Raw genomic sequence first — 19,380 nt, 5'->3', positions numbered from 1 at the left:
CTTGACAGATTGTTCTAAATTGGAAGGTATTTATTCAATATCATTTCATATTTTGTGCAAAACGTAAGATGTTATTGGGGCACCTGGGTGGCTCAGTGGGTTAAAGCGTCTGACTTCAGCTCAGGTCATGATCTCATGGTTCATGAGTTCAGGCCCCTTATCTGGTTCTCTTTTGTCAGCTCGGAGCCCACTTTGGATCCTCTGTACCACCCCCCCCCCACCCGCCTCTCTCTGCTCCTCCCCCACTCATGTACACGCTCTCATGCTCCCACGCACACTCTCTCTCTCAAAAATAAATAAACTTAAAAAAAAAAGTGAGGTGTTTTTGAGAGCTTAGGGCTACCACACTGATTCGAGTTTCTATTATTGCAAGTAGTATAAATTGGATCCGCGACAGTTTCATCATGGGTCTGTCCTCTAAGGGAGAGAGAGATGCCAGCTCCTGGAGATTTTTTGACAACCACTGAAACCTCTTCTTTTCCTGTAGGATGGCCAGCCGGAGCAGCGACAAGGATGGGGATTCCGTCCATACAGCCAGTGAAGTCCCTCTGACCCCACGGACCAACTCCCCAGATCGAAGATGCTCGTCCTCAGACACATCTAAGTCTACCTACAGCCTGACCCGGAGGATTTCAAGTAAGCATCTTTGCTGTGACTGTCTAGGGCTCGTGGCTCAGCAATCCTGTGCTGCTCAGCCTCTGATCAGAGCCCGTGATTCAAATCCAGTTAGCTGGGTCCCCAGGGCAAAAGAAGAGAGCTGACGGCATCCCCACATGGATCCACGTGAGGGAAGGGGTTGTCTCAGCCTCCGGAGTTACCAGGGCAGGGTGGGGACTGTGGCCATGAGAGCTGATGCCCCACTGGAAGGGGGCAGCTGCTACTCGGCCCTCACTGAAGGAGATGGTGGGCTCTGTATTACCTGACTTTTCCAAAGAGAAACTGGCAATCTGTGTTTCTATATGAAGCTTCCTTTGTTTTAAACTCCAACAAAATGTATCTGTGGGTCAAATTTGGTCTCTAGGCCCCCCAGTTTGTCCACTCTGATGTGCAGAGTATGTGTTTGACCAAATGGCATGATTTGGATGGGGAGGAGAAAGGAGGATAAAGCCCAAAGACTCCCAGCCTCCTCTCACCTCCTCAAAGTGTCTCTGCTGTCTCATTCAGCTGCCTGCAATTCACTTAACGGAGGGAAAAAGCTTAAAATTCATGAAATAAATCCACTCAGGTGGAAATATTGGTGTCTGATCTTTCCTGGGAGTAAATAGGGAAGAAAAAGGAAGCAGAGAAAAGTTCGAGGGCTTGAAAGAGTGGAAAAGAGGGGATGTGAGGCTTCTCTAGGCCTCAATCTTTCCATCTGTAAAATGGGAGGGCTCTTCTTGACCTATGCAGTCCAATGCATGTTGCTGGTGACCATTTAAATGGGGGGTTAAGCCCAACTGAGACATGATGTATGCGTTGTGTACCCATGATGTTGAAGCCAGTACATAAAAGAGACTTTAAACTGTCTCACTAAAATGTTTTTATTTTGGTTATATGTCAAACAAATTAAAGTTAATTTCACCTGTTTCTTTTTTTTATATAATCTTTTTTTCAATGTTCATTTATTTTTTGAGAGAGAGAGAGAGAGAGAGACAGAGTGCGAGAGGGGGAGGGGAAGAGAGAGAGAGAGAGGGGGAGACACAGAATCCAAAGTAGGCTCCAGGTTCTGAGCTGCCAGCTCACAGCCCAACACGGGGCTCTAACTCACGGACTGTGAGATCATGACCTGAACCAAAGTAGGACACTTAACCAACTGAGCCACCCAGGTGCCCTTTCACCCAATTCTTTGTACTTTTAAGAGAATTGTGGCTACTGGAAAATTTTATGTTCCCTGTGTGGTTTGTATTTCTGGTCCCCATTGTATTTCTCTTGAATAGCACTGGTCTAGATAGTTCCTAGGTCTCATGCCCAGCTCTATACACGGATGATTTCCATTTAGCACACAGCTGTCAGAATACCAACCATGCACGAGACACAAGTCTCACAATTTTCACAGGCAAGACAGGTGTTCAAGCAATTAACAAGAATGTCATGAAAGAACAAATACATGACTCCATGTAGATGGGGAATCTAATGGTCAAACTCCTAGGAGCAGAGAGTGAAATGGGGGAGGGACTCCTGGGGAGGGGGTGGTTTTAGTTATGCAAGACAAATAAGTTCTTGAGATCTGTACAGCACAGTGCATATTATTAACAATATCGTATCGTATCCTTAAAATTTTACCAAGAGACTAGATGTTACATTAAAGGTCCTTATCACCAGGAAAATTAAATAAATGAAGAAGGCAGGAGAAAACTTTGGGAGGTGATGGTATATGTTTATGGCATAGATTGTGGTGATGGTTTCAGGATGCCTGCCTACCTCCCAACTCATCAAATTGTGTACATTAAACATGCACAGCTTTTTGTATGTCACTTGTGCCTCAATTAAATAGTTTTTAAAAAAAATTCCATGCGCTTATTGCTAGAATAGAGGGATGAGCAAAGATTCAAATGATGAACTTGGGAGCAATGAACTCTGCTGGTTGATAGGCAGGGAGGAGGCGCCCCACAAGCGGTGAAGTCCAAACATGGTTCTTGCAGAAGTGCATCAGTTACCCTTGAGTGAGCTCGTACCCTGTGCACATTCTATGCCGAGCCCTTTCCATGCATTGGCTCTGTGAATCACCACAATCTTTGAAGTAGGTGCTATTATTGACTCCGTTTTACAAATGGGGAAACTGAGTCCCAGAAGCTCTGGCTCCAGAGTCCACTCTCTGAAAGTGGAGACAGTGTAGGGTACCAGCTGGAGTCAAGACTCTGGGGCGGGACAGCCTGGGCTTGACTCCTGGCTTCTCCTCTTAGTACTTGTGTCCCTTTTGGAGAGTTACTATCTGTCAGATTAGTCATTCCCTAATCCCTTGTGGCCATCAGGTGACTTGATATATCAAGGCGTTTAGAACAGTGCCTGGCAGTGATGGAGGTGATAATGCCGTCTTGTTGCCTCTCATAGAATAAATAAGAGGATCTCAAGGTGTGGAGAGCAGTTGGGGAAGAGCATTGTGAAACAGAGTGAACAGTATAGGAATCTGGGAAATGTTGCCAATCTCAAGAAGCAGCCCAGGCTTGGCCCCATATGTGGTGGTGCTAATTGTTCTTTTTTGGTGGCTGTTTAGGTCTTGAATCCAGACGACCCAGCTCCCCACTCATTGATATTAAACCCATCGAGTTTGGCGTTCTCAGCGCCAAAAAGGAGCCCATCCAGCCCTCGGTGCTCAGACGGACCTATACCCCAGATGACTACTTCAGAAAGTTCGAGCCCCAGCTCTACTCCCTCGACTCCGACAGTGACGATGTGGACTTTCTGACAGACGAAGAGATCTTGTCCAAGTACCAGCTGGGCATGCTGCACTTCAGCACCCAGTACGACCTGCTGCACAACCATCTGACGGTGAGGGTGATCGAGGCCAGGGACCTGCCGCCCCCCATCTCCCACGACGGCTCGCGGCAGGACATGGCCCACTCCAACCCCTATGTCAAGATCTGTCTCCTGCCAGACCAGAAGAACTCTAAGCAGACGGGGGTCAAACGCAAGACCCAGAAGCCCGTGTTTGAGGAGCGTTACACCTTCGAGATCCCCTTCCTGGAAGCGCAGAGGAGGACCCTGCTGCTAACTGTGGTGGATTTTGATAAGTTCTCCCGCCACTGTGTCATTGGGAAGGTCTCCGTGCCTTTGTGCGAGGTTGACCTGGTGAAAGGCGGGCACTGGTGGAAGGCGCTGATCCCCAGTTCTCAGGTAAGGGGGTGACTTTGTGCTGTTTCTTGGCTGGGGACTTTAAAAAAGAAAAAAAAAAAAGATGTGTTTTTTTTTTTTTTTTTTTATTTAAATTGTCTTTGAGTTTTGAAACCTTTTTATTTGGACGTAGTTTTGGACTTACAAGAAGGTGCAAATGCAACACAGATTCCTTGTGTTCTCTTTATCCAGCAACCCCAGTGATAAATCTTACACAACCAGAGTGCGTTAGCGATACCAGGAAATTGACGTTGTCAACTAAACTACGGACCTTATTCAATTTTCACGCATTTTTACATGCACCACTGCGTGTGTGTGTGTGTGTGTGTGTGTGTGTGTGTGTATGTGTGTGTGTGTGTATGTGTGTGTGTGTGCTTGTTCTATTAAATTTTATCACATGTATAGGTTCGTGTAACCACTACCACCCTGGGAGCTTTTTTGTCATCAATGCTGGGGTATTTAATAAGGACAATGATTATCCAGGGTATGAAGCAATCAGTCATTTTGACTTTCAGAAATTGATTTGGGAAAAATAAAATGAAGGCTGAAGAACGGGTGATATATGGATATTTTTCAGGCAAATTGTGAGATTGGCTTCTTTCCTCCACCAGCCCACAGACATGTAATTGGCTGCTTGGGAAACCACCCACGGACCAGGCTCTGTCCCCAGTGGGCTGATAGAGTCTCTCCCTTGGGCATTCTGTGGACTGGAGAACGACAGCGCATGTACTGTGGGTGGAAGGATGAGGTAGAAGTCCGAGGGAAGGAAAAGACCCAGCCGTTTGGAGGCCAGTCTGGTCCATTCATGCTGAGGGTGACAATTTTGTGTAATGCAGGTGGAATTATTTTGTGTCAGACACACCAAGGTGTTTTTCAGAGCTGAACCGTACTGGCCAGGGATTTGATGATCCAGCCTCACATTTGGGGTATGGGTTTTAAACTTGGGGACTGGAGGGGTTGCTCTACTGTGTGTGTGCGTGTGTGTGTGTGTGTGTGTGTCCATCCATCGGTCCATACAAAGAGAGATTTATCCTTCTCTTAGTTTGTATTTCCCCAGAAGAAGAAAATCCCAAGGCAAAGGAAGTCATTTTTTAGGGAGGTGACACCAGAGGAAATACCAGGAGGCAGTGGGAAGGTCACATAAAGTCTGCATTATCAGGCCCCCACCCCTGTGTGTGACTGGAGCTGTAAAACTGGAAGCCAGCGTTAGACACATCCTAAGAGTCTTTCCACCTGAGGGGTGGTGCAGCCGGGGGGTTTATACACTGACTCCTATCAGCCATTGAATGAGGGCAGTTGGGGGATGGGAACTTTCTTCCCCTGGCATTCTTGGCCTATTACACTGGGCAATAAAGAGACCTTTGACATCCACAGGTGCAAAAAAAAAAAAAAAAAAAAACCAACCCAAAAAACAAAACTCTAGAGCTGGCAGCTGGATGCAAGTGTGTGTGCACTGAGGTGATCAGGACCAGGAGGTGGTGGTCAAGGTGTTAGCAGTGCTTGCTCTGATCCCGTATCCTCCTCCCATCACATGATCAGGATATATTGGATGCTTTCCGTGTATCCTCCTCAATATGTGATATCATTGGGTTTTCAACCATTGAGAAATTAGGGAAACCATTGAAAGAGGGAGACCCGCTGGACAAAATAAACTCTGTGGCCAGCCTGATTCTTCACATCTATGGAACACCCTGGACATACAGAGAATGTGGACATCCACACACCTTGCCTCCGAATCTCCTGAAATCTGAGGCCAAGGCCAGGACGCGGGTGCAGGCAGTTAATTTAGGAGGTGATCCCAGGAAGCAGGAGTGAGGACTGAGGAGACCCAGGGAAGGAGGGCACCTCCGGAGTGAGTGGTGACTCTTCAGGCTGCCGTTCTGGCCCCTGCACACTGGTCAGGTGGGCTCCCATAGCCTCACGCAGGGGCAGGGACAGAAAAGAGAAAGAGACCACGTGTGCTGCTGATACTGTGCCCAAGTGGCGCTTTGAGACCGTCTGTAGCTGGCACCGGAGGCGGTGTCTGCTGCATCCCTCTGCTGCCATGGCAGCCCCCTCCCTCTCCCCCGAGGTACTCCTTCTCCCCCTCCCCTGCTTTTACTTTTCCCCACGACACTTACCATCATCTTGCAGGCCATATATTTTATGGTCTACCTCCCGTACTAGTATGTAAACCCCATGAGAACAGATTTTTGTCTCTTTCGTTCACTTCTCTGTGCCCTGCACCTACAACAATGCCTGGCATTTGTTGAATGAATGAAGGATGGAAGGAAGGAAGGTTTCCCCCAAGTGAATTTCTTTCTCCCACCTGCCACCCTCCCCTCCTCTCCTTCGCCACCTTCCTTCTCCCTCAAAGAAAGTCTCGTGGAAACTGACAGAGAGAAGAGCAGACTCCCATCCCCCATCTCAAGGCAGCTCTGGACTTCACACTCTGGGGGTCTCTGGCTGGCTCAGTTGCCGTTTACACTCCGTGAGTAGACAGGCCAGTTGTCTGAGGTTGGGTTCCCTGGAAGCAGAGCTTCAGATAAGGATTTGGCTGTGGATTAGTTTGTAGGGCCGCTGTGACGATACGTCACAAATTAGAGGCTTAAAATGACAGAAATTTACTGTCTCACACTCTGGATGTAAGAAGTCCGTGATCAAGGCCACGCTCCCTCTGAAACCTGTGGGGGAGAATCCTTCCTTGTCTCTTTCTGGCTTCTGGTGGTCACTCTAGTCTCTGCCTCCGTCATCACATGACCTTCTCTCTGTGTGCGTCTGTGTCTTCTCTTTTCATATAAGGACACCGGGGGCCCACCCTACTCCATTATGTTCCCATTTTAAATAATTACATCTGCAACAACCCTGTTTCCAAATAAGGTCACATTCTGAGGTAGTGGGGGGTTTAGATGATAACATATCTTCTGGAGAGGGGGAGTGTCATTTAGCCCAAACCCGAATGTAGGAGAAAACCCTGTAGGGGAGGGAAGGGAGCAGTCTAGGGAAAGGGTGAGAGCCCAGCGAAGATATGGTGTTAACAAGGCCTGGCCTCAGCTGATCTGTGGTGGGGAGGGGACTCTGGATCGTGGGTTGGCATTGCAGTCCCTTCCTCCCTCAGGCCAGGAGCCAGCCTTTTGTACTCCCGTATCTGCCAGACGTTGGTTGGGACAAGCCTGGGAAATCTGATCTGCAGCTGGGCAGCCACAGGCCTGCTTAAAGCTTCTCTCCTGCAGAACAGTTGTTCTGAGCCAGGGACAGCTTTGCTCTCGGGACACTGGGCAGCCCTGGGAACCATTTTGGGTTTGGCAGGTGGAGATCAGGGGTGCTGTAAACATGTGCAGTACACAGGACAGCCCCCACAATGAAGAATGGTCTAGCCCAAAATGTGTGCAGTGTCAGCGTGAGAAAGCCCACTATGGAAGAAGGGGAGAATGGAGGTTCAAGGACCACAGCAGGGTCTGCCATGCAGGCAAGGTGAGGGCAGGGTTGGTCCCCGCAGGGTGGGGAGCATTTTTCCAGGAGAAACAGTTGTTGGGAAGCGGGGAGACACAGGGTCAGAGGGTGTTAGGAGCAGATATCCAGGTATCTCTGTTGTTTTTCATTCCATATGTAGAAAAGGAGATACTGGTTCTGAACAAAAATCCACATTGAGCAAAGTAGGCCTGTGTCGGAGACAGAAAACAAAATCCTCACGCAGTGTTACTGAGGCCATTGGATGTCAATGCTGATTTTCATTGCAGGCCAACATCTACCTTCACCAAAGCATCTGTTGGCCAGTTGAATGGGCGGGGAAGATGGGGTTGTGCAATAAGGTGAAGGCAGAACTCTCCAGTCTTGTTCCTGGCCTGCCTCTATGGCGTAGGATCTCAGTGTCTACTTCTACATTCTGTGCCTTGGAGAACCCATGCGAGCAGGTGACTGGTCGCGCCAGCGTGTAGGCATTCTCTGGCTCACAGCGGAATGTCCCAGCTGTTTTGTGGCTTTGAACATTGTGTCTTTGATCTCGACATTCAGGAAGCTAGTAGCTAATGGAGCTACTGTAAATTTGGGGGGCTTGTTGATAAGGCTTGGCTAGGAGATCATGAAAATGGGGACAGAGAAATAAGAAGCATATGGGGTGATCACATAGGTGTGAAGTTACTCTTGCTGCTAAGAGAAATTCTGCTCTAAGTGGACCACAGTGAATCGACACTTTGGCCGTTAAAGGTGAAATCCGTGTAAACCTTTCTTTTAAAAAATTATTAGTAATTATGACAAAACACATATCCATTTTTTTTCTATTCACATAATAATCCCTGAATTTATCTTTTATTTTTATTTATTTATTTATTTATTTATTTATTTTTATTTATTTATTTTCAATATATGAAGTTTATTGTCAAATTGGTTTCCATACAACACCCAGTGCTCATCCCAAAAGGTGCCCTCCTCAATACCCATCACCCACCCTCCCCTCCCTCCCACCCCCCATCAACCCTCAGTTTGTTCTCAGTTTTCAAGAGTCTCTTATGCTTTGGCTCTCTCCCACTCTAACCTCCTTTTTTTTTTTTTTTCCCCTTCCCCTCCCCCATGAGTTTCTGTTAAGTTTCTCAGGATCCACATAAGAGTGAAAACATATGGTATCTGTCTTTCTCTGTATGGCTTATTTCACTTAGCATCACACTCTCCACTTCTATCCACGTTGCTACAAAGGGCCATATTTCGTTCTTTCTCATTGCCATGTAGTACTCCATTGTGTATATAAACCACAATTTCTTTATCCATTCATCAGTTGATGGACATTTAGGCTCTTTCCATCATTTGGCTATTGTTGAGAGTGCTGCTATAAACATTGGGGTACAAGTGCCCCTATGCATCAGTACTCCTGTATCCCTTGGGTCAATTCCTAGCAGTGCTATTGCTGGGTCATAGGGTAGGTCTATTTTTAATTTTTTGAGGAACCTCCACACTGTTTTCCAGAGTGGCTGCACCAATTTGCATTCCCACCAACAGTGCAAGAGGGTTCCCGTTTCTCCACATCCTCTCCAGCATCTATAGTCTCCTGATTTGTTCATTTTGGCCACTCTGACTGGCGTGAGGTGATATCTCAGTAACACACATCCATTTTTAAGTGTACATTTCAGTCATATTAAGTACATTCATGATACAACCATCGCCACCATCTGTCCCCAGAGCTCTTTCCATCTTGCCAAACTGAAACTTTACATCCATTAAACAACAGCTCCCCAGGCCCCGTAGCCCCCAGCGCCTGGCCATCACCATTCCTTGTGTCTCTATGAATCTGACTACTCTAGGTACCATGTAAGTGGAATCACACAGTGTTTGTCTTTTCATGACCAGCTTATTTCACTCAGCACAGTGTCCTTGAGGTTCATCTATGTTGTAGCAGGTGTCCGAATGCCCTTCCTTTCGAAGGCTGAGTAATATCCCTTACTTTTTTTGTTTTTTAATTTTTTTAAATGTGTATTTATTTTTGAGAGTAGAGAGAGAGAGAGACAGAGACAGAGACAGAGTGCGAGTGGGGGAGGGGGCAGAGAGAGAGAGAGAGAGAGAGAGAGAGAGAGAAAGAGAGAAAGAGAGGGACATACAGAATCCGAAGCAGGCTTCAGGCTCTGAGCTGTCAGCACAGAGCCTGACCAGGGCTCGAACCCACAAACTGCAAGATGATGACCTGAGCCGAAGTCGGACGCTTAACCAACTGACCCACTCAGGCGCCCCTGAATAATATCCCTTTATATGTATATACTCCATTTTGTTAAATTTTTTTTTTTTTTTAACATTTATTTATTTTTGAGACAGGGAGAGACAGCATGAATGGGGGAGGGTCAGAGAGAGAGGGAGACACAGAATCTGAAACAGGCTCCAGGCTCTGAGCTGTCAGCACAGAGCCTGACGCGGGGCTCGAACTCACGGACCACGAGATCATGACCTGAGCCGAAGTCGGATGCTTAACCGACTGAGCCACCCAGGCGCCCCTATATATACTCCATTTTGTTTGTCCATTCATTCATCTGTCAGTGGACATTTGGGTTGTTTCCATCCTTTTGGTTATTGAGATATATGTTACAGTATATATTGTGATATCTTATTTTATAATATATTATGTGATATATATTATTATAATTTAAATATATAATGCTCTAATGTATGATAATATTGTGAATAATTTTGCTATGAACATGGGTGTATACATATTTCTTCAGGCCTTTTTGAAGCCAGAAAAATATCCAAGGATAAAGGCAGTTTATCTTCTCTTAAGATCACATGGCTTTGGGAAGGGTGGGCAAGGTGGTGGGAGAGGAGGTGCCCCATGGACACAGCAGAAACTCGCAAAGTGTTAGGAAGGACCAGAGTTCCTGGGGTGCCTGGGCGGCTCAGTCGGTGGAGCATCTGACTCTTGATTTCGGCTCAGGTCATGATCCCAGGGTGGTGGGATCGAGCCCCACATCAGGGTCCACGCTGAGCATGGAGCCTGCCTAAGATTCTCTCTCTCTCTCTCTCTCTCTCTCTCTCTCTCTCAAGAAAATAAATAAAATAAATACAGGGACCAGAGTTCTTACTCCAGCTTGTGGCTGGAATCCTGTAACCCGTGGGTCGTGCTTTGGTTGTGCCCAAGTGGAGACACAGCACCTACGACCTTCCATCCCTTACAGTGCATCTGTATGGAGCTAAACTCTTCTCAGGAGAAAGTACTTTTTGGAAGTGAAAGTCCCTCGAACTAGGGGGAGATTATAATTCTTTTGACCCAGTAAATACACAACACAAATATTGTACCTATATAAATTATTCATGTATTTAGTTCATATACATTTGTCAGGTGCTAATCAGGTTCTAGGGGTTGGGATTTCTTTCTTTCTTCCTTTCTTTCTTTCTTTCTTTCTTTCTTTCTTTTTGTTTTAAGCTTGTTTATTTTGAGAGAGAGAGAGAGAGAGAGAGCAAGTTGAGCACAAGTTGGGGAGAGTCAGAGAGAAGGAGAGACAGAATCCCAAGCAGGCTCTGTACCATCATTTTGGTAGGGGCTGGGATTTCTAATGTAGCTATAAGTCAGTGTCTCCTGTGAGCCCAGCAGTGCTCTAAATGATTTACATGTGCTAACTCATTTATCCTAACAGGGGCCCATTTTACAAAGGAGAAAACTGGGCAGAGAGAAGTTAAGTAATTTGTCTGTGCAACTAATTTAGACTGAAGCTAAATTAGACTGTAGGACTGAGGCTGTTTGACTTAAAAAGTGAAGTGCCATAACCATAGCGTTATACTGGTTCTCCACAGCAAGCCAAACCAAGTCCCTGCCCTCGTGGAGTTGACATTCTGGTGGAGGGAGGTGTGTAGCAAATAAGTGAGTTAGCAAATAATGCCATGTTTCACTGTCTATGCCAAGAGAGAAAACAAGGTAGGATATGGGGCTGGAGAGGGAGGGCTGGGTGGTGAGGGTGGGGAAGCTACTTTAAATGGGTGAGCTAGATGGAGTGAGGGGGTCAGCCTGGAGGATGTCTGGGGGAAGAGCATTCAAACAGCGAGTTGAGGAAGTGCAAAGGCCCTGAGGCTGGTTTGGCACGTTGATGACTGGAGTAGAGTAAGTGAGAGGGAGAGCATGAGAGATGAGGTTGAATTGGTATAAAAGGTCACTTCACATCAGTCTTAGAGCTAAAAGTATAGGTAAAGGCTTGAATTCTATTCCTAAGTGTGATGGCAAGCCCTGGAGAGTTTTGAGAAGGAGAGGTGACCTGGTCAGGCTGCCCTGGAGAAAAATCACTGGGAGACAAGATACTTGTATCCAAAATATAAAAAGAACTCCAATGACTCAAAAAAAAAAAATTCCAATTTTAAAATGGGCCACAGTTTTGAACAGACGCTCCACCAGAAAAGATACATACAGATGGTCTATAGGTACATGGAAGGGTGCTTGACATCATTAGTCATCAGAGACCTGCATGGCGAAATACCACTGCACACCTACCTAAAAGCTACACACACTGACAACACCAAATGTTGGTAAGGATGTGGAGCAACCAGAACTCTCAGACAGTGGGAGTGTATAAGGTGGTGTAACCCCTTAGGAAGAAGTTCTGGTAGTTTTTTGTGAAGCTAAACATTTATCTGCCCCTATGATCTCGCTGTGACACTCCTAGGTCTTTATCTAAGAGAAATGACGATATTATGTCTGCACAAACAATTGTACACACATAGTCTCAGCAGCTTTACGTGTCACAGGCCCCAGACTGGACACAGCCAGGTGTCCCATCAACAGGATGAAGGATAACAAACTATAGAATATTCATATAATGCAACATTATTCAGCAATAAGAAGGAACAAAGTACCGATACGCACAACAGCATAGATGAGTGTCACAAACAGTATGACAAGGAGAGCATTATTCTGAACAACATTACACTAAGTAGAAACCAGACCCAGGAGAGCACGTCTGCATGACTGGTTTGAGAACCAACAAAACTAATCTGTGGTCCCGATGGGACTTTGATGCCCAGGTGTGTGCATTTGTCCAACTCACATGGTACACTTGCAGTTCAGGCATCTGGTTGTACGTAAGTGTCATTTGTACACACACACACACACACACACACACACACACACACGAACCCAAAGAGCTGTAAACACACAATGAACGCTGGCTACTGACCTGCCTCCTGAAGTGTTTCAGGGAGAAGCGTACCAATGTCTGTAACTTATTTTAAAATGCCTTCCAGGGGCGCCTGGGTGGCTCAGTTGGTTAGGCGGCCGACTTCGGCTCAGGTCATGATCTCGCAGTCCGGGAGTTCAAGCCCCGCGTCGGTCTCTGTGCTGACAGCTCAGAGCCTGGAGCCTGTTTCGGATTCAGTGTCTCCCTCTCTCTGACCCTCCCCCGTTCATGCTCTGTCTCTCTCTGTCTCAAAAATAAATAAACTTAAAAAAAAAAAATTAAAAAAAATAAAAAGCCTTCCAAAAAGATCGTTAGGTACGCAATAAGGCAAGTCTAGCCTATCTCTAAATTATTAATGTAGAATTATTAATATTAATAGCTGCATTGCAGAAGTGAGGTGATGTGTATAAAGGAGGTGAATGTATACGTCTTTCAGCTCTTCTGTATTTAACCGTCTTTATAGTAAAGTGTTGGGATGCAAAGAGAGAAGAAAGCAGAGGCACACTTAGGAGTCATTTGCTATGTACAGTCTTATAGATAGGAGGTGATGGCCCCAACCTGCGTGTGAGGTGCAGGGGCACGAGGGGCCAGCTGGAGAGACAACTTAAAGGCACAATCTTTGGGGCGCCTGGGTGGCTCAGTCAGTTGGGCGTCTGACGAGCTCAGGTCATGATCTCACGGTCTGTGGGTTCAGGCCCCACGTTGGGCTCTGTGCTGACAGCTTGGAGGCTGGAGCCTGCTTCAGGTTCTATGTCTCCCTCTCTCTCTGCTCCTCCTCTGCTCGCACTCTGTCTCTCTCAAAAATAAACATTTAAAAACATTAAAAAATAAAGGCACGATCTTTATTGTCCAGGACCAACCCTTAGACGTTCAACTCTGGCTTCAGGGCACTGTAGACGAGACTGTCTGACAGAGTGGGAATTTTGCCATCATGCTGGCTCTGCCCTTATTTTCACAAGCAATGGCGGCTCCCAGACTTCAGCCTCACTGATTCCAAGGTCCTGAGTCTTGGATGAATCGCAGTTGGTGAATGTGCTAGGAGATTCTAAATGCGGTCTCCTGCTGAGCAACGCTGGGTGGCTGGGGGCAGGTGGAAAGGGCCAGCTATCCAAGCCCGGCATACGGGTCTAAAGCATGGCTCGCTGGTTGGCTCTTGTGATGGTTGAAGGAGCCGGGTGGTCCACACAGACTGCCATTAGGACTATGTTTTATGGAGCCATTTGGGAAGGAGCAGACTCAGGTTAGAGTGCTCTTAAACCTTATTGGGGCATAATTCTGAATCGTGTAGGGGTGTAGCATCTTTTATTACAAAGCCAGATTTCCTACTGAGGAGAAGTGTTTGATTTGCGCTCAGAAGAAGAAAATGTGTTTAGTCAAAAGTGATATTTGCACACTGGGATGCTAGATATTTATGTTTCTGAAAATTGCTTTAGCCTGAGATTTACTCTGACCAAAGGAACGCCTTTTAGATCTTCGTTGCCTAGTATTCAGGGTCTCGTGGCTTAGGAAGTGAAGTCTGTGCATATTGCCTTTGCCAGATAAGATTCAGAGACCACATTTAGCAATAAATGTATTCTGGGTACTCCTGCATCCCAGCCCCCTGGGCTGGGTGCAATACTTACATTACCCTACCCGATGGGTAGTAATGGGACCTGCATTTCATAGATGAGGAGCCTGAGGCTCAGAGAGTTCGAGGAACTTACCTATGGTTGCACAGCTGGAATGGGGAATTGAACCTGACACTAACTCTAAGCCCACACCCATGACCGCATGATATAATCTATTTAGGAGAAAGCCCTGGCCGATGACTTTGTAAACTGATCTACCCCCATGTAACTGAGTATGTGATAAGACTGTATCTCTCATAAGTATAACTGCATTTTTATATGAATATGTACCTTGCTTCCTTCTACCTTTGGAGTTATCCCCTTAGAAGGAATTCTACGTTTGCTTGGAGCCTGTTTAGGAAAGGCTTTAGAGACCAGGGGGCATGCTCATGGCTTTCCTCAGGAGCACCAAACTGATTAGATTTTTGAAAATGTGCATAGAACAGTCTGATTTGGTGACCAAGATAGGTGTCATTGTGGGAACTGCCTTTCTTTAAATTGAGGAATAGAAAAAAAAATTGCGTGACTCTGAGGTAAAGAGATTTACTTTCTTGGATGGCCCTCAAAACGTCTGTTTTCATCAGGAATCTTCGTTAAAACTGAGAGAACCAGAGCGGCTGGATGGTTCAGTTGGTTAAGCGTCCAACTCTTTTTTTTTTTTTTAAATGTGTATTTATTTTTGAGAGACAGAGCACGAGTCAGAGAGGGGCAGAGAGAGAGGGAGACAGAATCCAAAGCAGGCTCCAGGCTCTGGGCTGTCAGTATAGAGCCCGATGTGGGGCTCGAACTCCTGAACCGTGAGATCATGAACTCAGGTGAAGTCGGACGCTTAACCAACTGAGCCACCCAGGTGCCCCCCACCTTTTTTTTTTTTTTTTTTTTTAATAAGCATCCAGCTCTTGATTTTGGCTCAGGTCATGATCTCTTTGTTCATGAGATCGAGTCCCATGTCAGGCTCTGCACTGACAGTGCGGACCCTGCTTAGTACTCTGACTCTCTCTCTCTCAATCTCTCTCTCTCTCTCTCCCCCATCCCCCTGTCCCCCTCTCAAAATGAATAAATAAACCTTAAAAGAAAAAAAAGCTTACAGAACCCATTTCAAACTAGCTTTGGGCAGAGAGGAAGGTCTGTGGTAGCGTGGGCTCCTGGCACCCCTGGGTCTAGGAGGTAGGTTGTGCGCTGAGAATCTTTCTCAGTCGGAATGTTCCTCACCTGTGCCTTCCTCCATTACCTTTCTCCCAGGAAGACCTTTCCTGTGCAGAAGCAAAAGCAGCCACAAGATGCCCCAGGCTAAGCTCCCACCAGCCAGGTCATACACATGGGAGGAGACATCCTGTCTTCTAAAAGTTCCAGAAGTCCCAGGGAGGATTCTCAGGGGCCTGTCCTTCCCTGAGTCCTGCCCCTGTCCACCTGGTAGAAGAAGGTTTGTCACCACATCCACATTCCAGCCTGTCACTGCCACTCAGCGGCCTCACAGTGGGAGGGAGTGTGGTTCAAGAGAAGGAAGAGTGAATGTCTCTTCTTTAGCTGCCACCGTTCCAGTTCTTTCTTTGGTATTGTTGCCGTTTCCCTGGCTAACACACCAAAGAACCTTGGCAGTCAGGAGTTTAAGACCTGGCCCTGGCTGCAGGCAGATGTCACCTCTTGGAAGTTCCCGGAGTGGAGGGGGGCTGCCCTGGCCCTGGGAGTGTACCCTTTGGCCTTTTGCTGTTGGGCTACCTTCACTGGAGGACCAGCTCTCAAAGATGAGTCCTGATCAGATGGCCCAATCGCACTGCCTTCTATGGGGCTCACTGGCCATGGGAAAGTCATCTGTGACCTGGGCTGGGCTTTCCTAGAAGCAGACCCCAAGACCAAGATTTGAGTGCAAGTATTTTATTTGGGGGTGCTGCTGAGAAAAACCAGAAGGGAAGTAGGGGAGTGAGACCTGTACAGGACGTGTTATCAGGCAGGTTACCACCATGGGGCGCAATTTTCCCAGGCACTCAGTGCAGGGGCGAGGGCGCCAGGGCGTTTATTCACCAGCTCCCTAAGGCAGTCATAGGTTGAGGGCTGCTTCAGGAACCCTTAATTCCCTGGGCTCCTCCAGCCTGCTTCATGGACATGAAGAGAGAGGACTGTGGTGGCCAGCGAGACTCCTGGCTGGAGAGATATAGCGCTGGCAGCAGGGAGCTCGGCAGTCTGGGAGCTGGGGTGACACCTTCTGCATCCCCACGCTTACTCTTGCCACCTCGAGGGCTCCGAATGCAGGATCTTCCCTGCTCTCCCTTTCTCTGCTTGCCACTTCTCTCCATTTCTCCTTTCCTCTCGTCAGGATGGTGACAAACAGACGAGCAAGACCCCTGGCTAACCAGACGCTCCTAGAGAAGAAGGCACCAGTGTCCCCTTCCTGTAGGGGCGTGAGTCACTTTGCACGTGACTTGCTTGGCAGCCATCTCTCTCGGCTTTGGGGTGGATGGGCAGGGACAGCCCTCAGCTTTCCCCACTCAGCCAGTGTCAACTTTTTTGCTTACAGAGGCAGGGAATGGGGGTGGGCTTGAGTACTGCGAGCAGTACTCCTCTGCCTCTTGAAGATCCCAGAGGGAGGTGCTGGGACCCACTGTTGCTGGCTCCTTAGTCCCTGTGTCTTGTCCCCAGCTTTGGGCCCAGGAGGTCAAAGGAAAGGTTCCCCTCTGCATCCTGTCGATGTACGGCTAAAGGCTTGGCCAGACTTCCCATAATATCAGCGTCTCCTATTACTTATTCTTGGTATTGGGGCACATAGAAAGAACTTGGTAGATGTTTTTTGAACTGAATAAATATTGTTGTGTGAAGAGCATTAGCTTTAGAGTTAGACTGACCTGGTCAATGTCCCAGCTTCACCATTTACCAGCTGCATGAACGTGAGTCCAACTCCTCACCTATAAATGAGGGATAATAATGCAGTGCTTATGGTATAGGGGACTTGGAGCAGATAATAAATACAGAGAGCTGACTGTGACATAGTACTCACTGTATGACAGGCATGGTGCTAAGTGTTTCTATTGTATTAACTATTGTTATCATCCCATTTTATAGATGGGGAAAACTGAGGCATGCATTAAGTAACATGCCCAAGTCCACAGAACTGGGATTTGCACCCAGGCTGTCCAGCTCCAGAGGCTGTGCTGTTAGCCACTCTACTCCACTACATTACATCTTGATAAACCAAGATCAGGCAGGCAAAGCACCTGGCATATAATATACACTGAGTAAGTATTGACTGGGAGCTCGTGCACTGGGAAGGAGGAGGGAGGAAGCCAAAAAGAGAAAGAAGAGGTTGGGAAGCAAGTAAGATCCAGGCCATGAGGAATTGGCCATAGGGTCCAGTTTGTGTTTCAGCATATACTTTGGTCTTACCATGTCTCAGGCAGACAGAGATCAAAAGAATTTAGGACATCTTTTAAAAGGAAAAATAGTTGACGATTTGAGGTATCCAGAGTTGTGTTGCTTGGGCCAAGTTCCTGGAAACTGCCTGGAGTGATACACGGCCCCGGCCTCTCCCGACTGCATATTGTATTTTGAGATCACTCACCACCTGATGCCATAACCGGCGAGGCCCTCGACAAGGCAAATGTCAGGTTTTTAATGAGCATCCCTCTTTAAGCTGCTGTCAGCCTTGACCCTCTCAGTCGGATCCTGGCCTCTGTGTGTGTTAAAAGGGTTTCCCGCCCAGGTTTTGGTGAACAGCAGTGTTTTGGCAACACTGTGCAGCCAGGGCCGGCCCGAGCAGAGCCTTAGAAGGGAACATTAACTAGAAGTTTCTTTTCATGTAGTCCTTCCTGTTTTTCTCCTCCTAGAAAAGAAGTAGAGTTTGCATTTTTGATCTCAACATGAGTTTCTGATTCCTAGTTATAATATAAACTAGAAGGGGAACTGGTAATGACTTGCACCAAGCCTGTTTTCTAGATGAGAAGACTGTAGCACAGAGTGGTTGAGTGACTTGTCCAAGGTCACACAGCTTTCAGTGACAGCTTTCAGAGACTAGTCAGTTGCCTGACTTTTAGGTGGGGGCTGCTGTGCCACACTCCTTCACCCCATAAGGGAAGAGGTCTGTGGTGACTAAGAGCATAGGCCCTGGAATATATAGACCTGGGTTCAAGTCCTGGTTTTTATATCCTCTAGAGGTGTGGTCCTGGGAGAGTTATCTTATCATGTCTAAGCCTCAGTTTCTTTGTCTATAAAATGGGGATGATATGGTGTGCTGGAGCTAGCTTGCACTGGCTCACAGAGCTCATTTTAAATTGTCAGGAATTTCGCAAGCCAAAGGACTTCACATTGAGGTCAGCCCTTGTGTGTGAAATTGACAAATACTCCAAATCAGAGCCTTTTCCCCTCCTGGAGGGTTAAATATCCACATACCATTGATCACAGTGGTACTTATTTCAGGGTGTGTTTGTGGGCCACAAGAGGGCCCCTTGAGGCTCAAAGCACAGGGCACGATGTATGTATACAGTGGTGCCATATAAAGAGTGCAGCCCAGCCATCCCACAGATCCTTAGGCCAGAGTCAGCCCAGCCACTCCCAGTGAAGTGACCTAGGGCAGTTACTGGTTGTCCTGAAAATAATGGTGATCGATGACTCTTCCTGAGTCTTCCCATTGACCAGGGATTATATCGTTTTAGGGCTTTCCATATAAATTTGAAAATCACCCAGGAACTATCATTATCCCTATTTTTCATGAAAAAAAAAAAAAAAATGAGGCACAGGGGTGCCTGGCTAGCTCAGCTGGTGGAGCATGGGACTCTTGATGTCAGGGTTGTAAGTTTGAGCCCCATGTTGGGGGCAGACATTACTTTAAAAAAAAATCTTAAAAATAGGTAAATAAAGAAAATAATGTTAAAAAATTAAAAAACTGAGGCACAGAAAGTCTGAAGTAACTTACCCGAGGCCATGCGGTTAGTGAATGGAGGAGTCTGCATTCGAAGTCTGGCATCTGCTCTTGGCCTGCACCCTCTGTCTCTCTCTGAAGGTGAGCTTCCTTCTATTTTCTATGGAAAATGGCAGGAAAAGCAAATGCGACCTCAAGAGTTGCAGTGAGGGTGGCATCTGATAATGCCTGTGGCGTTTGCACGGGCCCAGTCCATCGCAAGGCTTCTGTTGATGTGCACTCACTGCTGGTAAGCCCCAAGTAAGTGTTGCTGGCAATCACTACCATGGGATTGTGCTAAAGTCTTCTTAGCTAAGGAGCGGTGGCTCAGTTTGACCAAGGAAATTAAAGCAACATGAGCCAGCAAGTGATTTGTCAACCCTGGGAGGGGTCGAGGTGGTAAAGCTGGAGCTCTTAAGTGCCTGGCAGGTGGGTGGCCCCGGTGTCTCGTGGTAAG

General features: G+C 47.0%; 1 protein-coding gene across 2 annotated transcripts in view; it reads left to right on the top strand.

The window, feature by feature from the left end:
- The window catches only part of SYT17 (synaptotagmin 17), an 82,994-nt gene that overhangs the window by 11,840 nt on the left and 51,774 nt on the right, over nucleotides 1-19,380 (top strand). For both annotated transcript variants that reach the window (XM_053894540.1, XM_053894539.1), the window contains exons 4-5: nucleotides 488-636; nucleotides 3,194-3,813. In XM_053894540.1, the coding sequence (XP_053750515.1) occupies nucleotides 488-636; nucleotides 3,194-3,813 (769 nt within the window). The remainder of the gene's footprint in view (nucleotides 1-487; nucleotides 637-3,193; nucleotides 3,814-19,380) is intronic.

The sequence above is a fragment of the Panthera pardus genome, unplaced genomic scaffold (assembly GCF_024362965.1).
Source record: "Panthera pardus isolate Hobbes unplaced genomic scaffold, ASM2436296v1 HiC_scaffold_5, whole genome shotgun sequence".
NCBI lineage: Eukaryota > Metazoa > Chordata > Mammalia > Carnivora > Felidae > Panthera > Panthera pardus.
Note: the sequence above shows the minus strand (reverse complement) of the source record. Positions and strands in the feature narration are given on the sequence as shown.